The 8,512-nt window shown below is 31.1% G+C and overlaps 3 protein-coding genes across 3 annotated transcripts; 2 read left to right on the top strand and 1 right to left on the bottom strand.

The window, feature by feature from the left end:
* The first annotated feature begins 288 nt into the window (after positions 1 to 288).
* LOC123692750 lies at positions 289 to 1,700 on the top strand. The gene is made up of 3 exons (XM_045637544.1): positions 289 to 475; positions 1,078 to 1,164; positions 1,611 to 1,700. The coding sequence occupies exons 1-3, from the start codon at positions 377 to 379 to the stop codon at positions 1,635 to 1,637; spliced, it is 213 nt and encodes a 70-aa protein (XP_045493500.1). The 5' UTR covers positions 289 to 376; the 3' UTR covers positions 1,638 to 1,700.
* A 3,221-nt stretch (positions 1,701 to 4,921) lies between these two features.
* Positions 4,922 to 5,973, top strand: LOC123692737 (mitotic spindle assembly checkpoint protein MAD2B-like). The gene has a single exon (XM_045637519.1). The coding sequence runs from the start codon at positions 5,080 to 5,082 to the stop codon at positions 5,659 to 5,661; it is 582 nt and encodes a 193-aa protein (XP_045493475.1). The 5' UTR covers positions 4,922 to 5,079; the 3' UTR covers positions 5,662 to 5,973.
* A 24-nt stretch (positions 5,974 to 5,997) lies between these two features.
* LOC123692729 (gamma-butyrobetaine dioxygenase) lies at positions 5,998 to 7,576 on the bottom strand. Its single transcript, XM_045637507.1, has one exon. It carries the CDS (start codon positions 7,287 to 7,289, stop codon positions 6,057 to 6,059), a length of 1,233 nt encoding a protein of 410 aa, XP_045493463.1. The 5' UTR covers positions 7,290 to 7,576; the 3' UTR covers positions 5,998 to 6,056.
* Between the last annotated feature and the right edge of the window lie 936 nt (positions 7,577 to 8,512).

Raw genomic sequence — 8,512 nt, 5'->3', positions numbered from 1 at the left:
TTGACGATTATAACAGCTGGATTAGGATTACCAGGATTGGGTTTATACTGGTGCCACTATTTAACCATAGGAAAAGTACATAATTAATTCCCTATTAAAAATATTTTGTTATTCGTTTGGTTGTATTAATATTTATTTACAAATGTTTTAGTGTTTTACGAGTAAATTTTGTAATTTATGTACTTTTATTTTATTTCTTTATAAATGATTTTACTTACTTTTGTCTTCTATCGTCGATTTTTCACAATAATTATTAATAGTAGAGGTATTATTAATTGAACTGTAATTTCTACGTAACGCTGGTAACACGCAGTTAACTGTCACACTCGTAGAAAAGTAGATTTTGCGATTGCAATTAATATTAGATTTTGTTAATATGTGGTACGAGATTATTCCTAGTTTCGCCATAATAACAGCTGGTCTTGGTGTACCAGGATGGGCACTGTATCACATTCACAATTTAACACTAGGAAACGTGAGTTACATAATTTGACGCACAACATGTAAACTTTGGTTATATCACTAGTATTTACAGATATAAAAGATTAATTCTGTCATAGCAGAATATTATTTTTAGATACTAGTTTGTAAACCTCTTTCAAATTTTCTAGTACAAAATGTATTTTATATTATCTGTCTATACATAAAAGCAAATAGGTATGTATATAAGAGTAAATTTGATAATCAGGACTTATCACTTAGTACACTAACAAAAAACCGGGTCTAAAACTGATTAAAACCATGGTCTGAGCAAAAGTCTCATTACCTACTAAACATTTTTTGGCGTTAAACCATAGACAAGCACAATAGATAAGAAAAAGTTTAAAGCTCTGTACTAAAGTTAAGTTAAACCAGAAGAGATAGCGCGCAAGAGCAACTTTCGTCTCCGCAACTATTTTGTCTCTCCCATCAACTCTATGGGGAGTTGCGTGGCTACGTGCGCGCACTTTCATACTAGACCATAGGTGGGAGAGACAAAATAGTTGCGGAGACAAAGTTGCTCTTGTGCGCTAGCTCTAACATTATAAGTCTGGGTTTAAACCACGTCTACTTATTACTTAACTTTTCACTTTACAGCACCACAAACGCAGTGTTGACACATTTTGGCAGCGCAGAATATACCAAAGAGACATGAGGATTACCGGGAGCCCATATGTAGTTAATGTGAGTATGAACACAATATAGTATGTATTTTATTTTGGTATAAGATATCATCTCTTTAGGGGCTCGTCCTTTGCCCTACTTTACCCAAAAACTTAAAAGTATTACAGAAGTTTGATTGACCTCATTTATAAGTCTTTTAATCTTATATCAGCTACTGGATCTGGCTTTACACTGATTTAGATGGTAAAAATTATTGTATTATATGGGCTGTATAATGTTAAATTGCAAACATTTTTTTTTAATTGGTAGATAGTAACAAAATTAACTGAAGCAAAATTGTAACATTTTAAATTGTTGCTGATAAATAAAATTGACCTTTTCTCCTTAAAAACTATTTTCCGAACATGTAGAAATTGTCAAAGTACCTACAAATAAATTATGCAATTTTTAATATTCAATAAGCTCTTTTTAAAGTAGTCAATTTGAATAATTGGTTTTCTTTACAGGGATTGGACTCGCTGCCCGACAAATAAATGAAACATGCGAAAAATATGTGTAAATGGTTAAATTAAATATTAAAGAAAATATAGAATAGATTATGAGGTTTTATTTAATAATTTAGTCATTTAATATACATAAATATTGCCATAATATTTCATATACTTAATGCAAAGTTTGAAAATATTATTCCCATTAATTATATTTTACTATTTATACACAGATCGAGAAGGTTACCCTTAAATATTTAGCAAAATTAGACAAAAGAAAATGTAACATATTGTGGATATTACATTTGTACACAGTAAATAAATTTTTAGTTTAAGGTACATGTATGTATACCTTTTTTTTTTTTTTTTTTTTTTTTTCATGAAGTATACCTACTGTTTAGCTATCTAGGCTTAAATGTGTAGGTTCGGCGACAAATAAAAATGCATATACTGTTTGGTTGGCCCCCCCATTCAAGATAATTATTATTATTAAACAAGAAATTGGCAATTAAATGTTCGAACAAACGTTATTAATTATTGAAGAACAAACTATAATAAATGTTTATAAACTAATAATGGAAAAAAATTAATAATTTTTAATGGAGGGGCCAACCAAACAGTACATTATTATTTTATTTATTGTTAATAAACAATTAACGAACAAACAATAATTATTTATAGCACACAATTAAGAACAAGCCATGAACTAACGACATGGTACAAAATAAAAATTTAAACATAAAAAAGAAAATTGCGGGGCCAAGTTTGATGAGCTACCTAAGTATTAGTGCTGATTTACACAGGGTCAGTAACTGACTACAAATTCGAGGCAAATCAGTGCTGACCCGAAAAAAAACCCTGTGTACACAGATTTGAAGTCAGTACAGAGGCTTGAAGTCTATGCAAACAGTTAAAGTCAGTCGCGGCGCCGAATTTCGGCTTTTCTACTGACCCTGTGTTTAATCAGCACTTACCTCAGTATTACAATCAACAATGCTATTCCGTATTACCGTGGATCAATTAACTCACAATTAATAAACTTGAGTTTATTGGTCCATGGCACAGATCTACTACAAGATCTGTGGTCCATGAATCATTTTCTAAAAAATATATACTTTGTATAAGAGACATCTAGTGGTGAAAAGAGGAACTGACATTAATAATTACTACAGCCTCCTTCTAATAGATGGCGCTGTATTTAAGTTCAATATTATACGATTCATAACATATTTAATGCTAACACGTTAGAGCACTAAGAAAAAATTTGTTGTTTTTGTTGATGGCTATTTAAATATTTATATATATATAATATATCTCCAAACTATAATTTAAAACAATAATATACAAACTACCTAGCGCCATCTACATCAATATCAGATTAATTATATTTTATTATTGTGACATCTAGCGATGACTAGTAATAAGTAATTGCACAAGAATTACTGCCTGATTCTAAAAGATGGCCTGGTTTCAATTTCTTAATTACTTAACTTACGGAATAAAATGTAATTACATTACAATAAGGAAGGCAAAAATCAGTGATATTAAATAAAAAATGCACTCAATCATTTTTTTATGTGAATTAAAATGTTGAATTACGTAATATGCGTAAAAGTTTTATTTATTTATATAATTAAAACTAGTAGCGCCATCTACACTAATATCCTATATCATTTATTTTATATCAGCGACATCCAGTGGTGACTAGAAGAGTCGAAATTAATTAGTAGTCTCTTTCTAATAGATGGCGATGTATTCAATTTCAATATTATACCGTAGTACGTACACGGTACGGTACGATTCATGAATTATAATGCCAAAATAAGGGCGTTTGTCCACTACAAGGAATTTTACGGTCCGGCTTTCCGATTTTTTACGGTCCGGTATGGCACGCCATTAATCTTAATACTAGCTTGTGCACTATACGTAATTTTACTGTCCGACATTTTACTTTTCCCTATTCCGGATGGTTTTGTGATGGTTGTGTCTACGAGTCGCTGTAGGTATAATTGTTTTCGAATGCCCACTTGCTTGCATGCAATTTTACTCTTTTTACTGCATATGCCAATTTAAAGCAAGCTCTTGTTTTACTTTCTTTTAGCTGGCAATGAAATTTGAGAAGTCGGTATTGTTATTTTATATACATTGACCTATAATTATTATCTAAGTAAGTGTTGGTAAGTTAAAGTTCAAGTGGGAATAGCTTTAGCTCCTCGTCACCGATTAAAATAAAGAAGTGAAACACACATTTTAAATCTCTTACGGAACTTTACTTTTTATTATAACGAAGTAATATAATATTTCACCTTCTATATTTTTTACTCGTTTCTTGTAAAATGCAAAAACAATCATTTATGATAGCATTATACCGCCAAACTTCCTTGAACTGTACCGCACTGATCCGAGTAAAGACGTGCACAAGCAATTCATCGATTTTTTCATGCAAAACCGGACCGTAAAAAATCGGAATGCCGGACAGTAAAATTCCTTGTAGTGCACAAGCGCCCTTAAGCACTGAAAAATGCAATAAGTTTGCTATATATGAATGCAGCTAGGAAACTTATAATATTACAATAATTTATAATATACTTAACTACTACAAGACTACTACTATATATAAATGACGAATAATATTATTTCATTGACATTTAATACCTATTTAATTATATATGAGAATAGCTTACCGCCCGCGGCTTCGCCCGCTTTCTCTAAAACGATTTGAGATTTAAACTATCATATCTCTCAAGTTGGATCGAACTGCACATGGTGGGCGAATTTTATTATAATCGGTTAAGTGGTTTAGGAGTCCATTGAGGACAAACATTGTGACACGAGATTTATATTTATATATATGAGATTTATTATATTTGATTACTGTGACATCTAGTGATGATTATGGGCTCACTGGCCTCCGCAAATAATTTTTTGCAGTGAAACTTCTTTATCGGGGTTGGAAAAAAATGTAGTGTAACATTTTTTCGTTACGCGGCGTGAAATATTCCGTTACGCGCCATCTTTTTCTTATCCCTACCACGCGTGATTAGTCTTTACAGAAGTAAAGTTGCATAATATAGTATTTTTTTTTTGAAAAAAAAGTTTGGTTGCCCCCCCCCCCCCATTCAAAATTATTATTTTTTTTCCGTTATTAGTTTATAAACATTTATTATCGTTTGTTCTTCAATAAATAACGTTTGTGCGACCATATAATTGCCGTTTTATTGTTTCCTTTGCAATTTTTAATTATTATGTGAATACCGTTAAAAAAGTTGTAACATTTAACACTTCGTTTTTTTTATTAATGGTCACCCACGCTGTCACTTTCGTATTATTTTGAAAACAAACTTGCTTGAATATTACCTAATTAGTAAACAATTACCTATTGTTTGTAAGTAAAAGATGAAATTTATATGACGAATACAGTATTTTTCAATCATCAAGCCTTCATCAATCAATAAACTTATCTAAACAATGAACAATTATTTCCGATATGGATAGCTGCGTTAGTGATATTATTTTGGAATTTTTAGGAGTTGCTTTTCATAACGTTTTATATTATGCTTCCGTATATCCACGAAGCATTTTTGAAACAAGAAAAAAATATAGCGTCGTAGTATATAGGTCTATGCATCCAGAAGTAAACGAATATATAGATTTATGTTTGAAGAGCGCCGCGGAATGTTTAAAAAGTGGACAGCTAAAGCGTGTCGAGATTGTTATTACAAGTAATAAACACGAACCTTTGATGAAATTCGTTTTCGATTTAGACAAGAATGATTTCTTTGATGAGACCTGCGACGCTTATTTAGTGCAAGCTGAACAAAACATGCGAGCTTTTGTTTTAAATTTAACTACTCTGAGTGATAAGTTCAAAAGTCTTCCAGAAGATAGAAGTTTTATGATACTTTTATTTACAAATGAGTCTGCAGCTGTAGCCATGGCTACTAATCCAGATTTAGAAGAATTTCCAATGATAGAAATGAATAAGATGGTTGAATTTGAAAGAATATTGCCAATAAGGAGGTTTGGTCTAAGGAACGTTAGTATTGATTCATATGTGGAACTTACATGATTGTTATATATATGTATTACTTACTCAGACAAAATGAAGTTATTTAATAAGTGGTACGTATGAAAAAGTTAAACAATCTGCAGAGTTAATTGAGTATACTAGAAAAAGTTGTGAGATCTGCAATTATGGAATAGGTATATCATTTATATTCTTACATGTGGTTGTAAAATTTATAATAATATACATATATTGAAGATCAAAGCTTTCTAAGAAATTTCTCTAATATATTGTTAAAAATATTGTGTAATTTATACCTGTAATTAAGGTTTTTGCTGAAATGGAAAATAATAAATTAGAGTTTGGATATAAGTAGTGCAGTGTTTAATTAAAACAGCCTTAAGAATGATATTTTTATTTATAAAAATAATAATAACATATAATACAATTCATTTAGGCTACAAAATGCCACTATTAGGGGACAGTTTGACTTTTAAACACCTTAATCTCGAGTACATTTCGTCCCAATCAACATAAGCACCAATAAGCTTTCTTGTGTTATTTGGTTTATCTTCATATTTATTTCTTCCATGTAACAATCTTATGTTATCAAATACCAGTATATCTCCCTCGTTGGTTTTAAATTTCGCAGCAAACTTTTGATTTAAATCATGGAAAAGTTTATGAGCCTTGTACCACGGCACTACAGTATCCAAAGGGCCTGGAAAGTGATTACCCCTTTGAGGAATTGAGAAATTTATCCTTATTACTTCATTACTAGTGTCCAAACATATTACTGGGGATCTGTATAGCTTGAAGAACTCATTGCCATCTTCCTCACCTATGTCACTCCATTCTACTTCTGTATTAGTTAAAAGTTTATATTCCTCTGGATAATGTTCTTTCATATATTGTGCTGTGTAATGACAGTCTGATAACAGGTTTTCTCCGCCCTCGCTCTTGGTCTGTACGAGGTAATGAAGCATGTTTACACCGGGACAATATTCGTAATACGGCAAATCCGTGTGCATTTGTAAATTGCCAGACAAGTACGCCACATTACTCGTATTAGCAACATTCTGCACTATAAATTGGACTCCATAGTGTGTTTGTTTAGGGAAACCCACTCTTGCAATGATATTATGTATTGCATTTTCCCTATTTGGTGTATTTTGAATAAATGCAACTCCATAAACAGACACATCGTATAACCACTTATATAAGGCTTCGTCACATTTCACGATTTCATTATAATCATGTTTGCCGCAAATTTTTAAAAATTCCTTACCATGCCATGTCGTCCTTTTCGGCCTATAAATAATATCGGTGTATTTATTTTGACTTTCAGGTGTAAAACTTCGAAGTTTCAACCAGTCAAGTTTAAAATTTGAAGTGTGTCCGTCGTCCCATGTGATTTTCACGGAATTTGCACCCTTAACAACTTCTTTTGGTTTGGAGTCAATGTTAAAATTACTGTAATCGATTATTCTGCTTCTTGCTGAAGTATGAAAACACTGTTCACACTGGCAATTATCTCTAAGCCAAACGTGTGGGAATTTTAAATGTTCACCATCTATGTCTAAGTTAATTGCATCGTGTGTACTTCTTTTAGATACATCATTAATATTGTACGGTTTGATAATTTGTTTTAGTTGAGAAGTTGCACTTTGAAACCGCCTTAACACGTTCATCGCGAAGTGAACTCGACACGGATGTGATAATAAGCTGAAGACTTCTCAATTAAGCGAGATAAAATAGACCTAACAATAAAATAGATAACGATTTTATAACATTATTTAATAAGTAATACTTACTGTCATGTGATTTGCTAATAACGAATTTATTTGTATCTGATTGGTAGTAAATTTAATTATTTGTACCTTTGAACTTTATAGACATGTAGACGATATTATTAACTACGGTACCTACTATATTTTTACTAATTACCTAAGAAAAGTATATCTTGGTTGAATACTGGAACCTGTTTAAAACTAGTCTTAAGTTGAAGGTGAAACCACGGACCACCGCACATATCAACTTTAAATAAACATTATTGGTAAAATACCTAATATTTAAAAATAAACAGGAGTCTCCATAATTCCCTGAGAATTATAGTAATTGTAAAATATGCGAAAATACAAGAATAAGCTAGATTGTTTGTGATGTTAATAATGCGAAATAGTTCACGGATATAATAGCGCTAAAGGATGATATCCAACGATGAAAGATTTTTAAAATTGGTCCAGTAGTTCCTGAGATTAGCCTTGCCTAATTATAGGCAATATTTAAGTAGATACCTACGCAAAAAGAGAGGTTTGCTTACCTATACTTAACTATCTGCATTTTTTACGAGCGCAATCCGAATTAAAATCCATATGAAATCTCGTATAATTCAATAGGTATAATTTTATTGTCTAGTAGTTAATTGTCTCGACTCCTGGCAAACGTTCTGCCTTTTTTTGATATCCCACAAGGATATGAAAAAAAGGCAGTTTATCATATTATATCTATCAAATAGGCACACTTACATAATTTCATGAGAATCGGTGCAGCCATTTAGGAGGAGTATGGTAACTAACATTGATACAAGAATTTTATATATATAGAGATTCGTAAGAAATACTACCTAAAACACCATGTGTTAGCTTTTGTGTTGAAATTCTTTGCAATCGGAAAAACACAACCTATATCAATCTTTAAAAAAAATATATAATTTATCAACGTTGATAGAGATCTCTGTAACTGACCTTTTACCAGAGATAGCAACAACGATAAATATAAGTAATATCAGTATATTATTTTTGTCTGTGGTAATATTTTATTTATTTTCTGTTATTTTCAATGGTTGGGTAAACAATAAAACGCAAATATTACAAACACATCTTATTTATTTAGCTGATAACAAATATAAATT

Source organism: Colias croceus, chromosome 1 (assembly GCF_905220415.1).
Source record: "Colias croceus chromosome 1, ilColCroc2.1".
Classification (NCBI taxonomy): Eukaryota; Metazoa; Arthropoda; class Insecta; order Lepidoptera; family Pieridae; genus Colias; species Colias croceus.
Note: the sequence above shows the minus strand (reverse complement) of the source record. Positions and strands in the feature narration are given on the sequence as shown.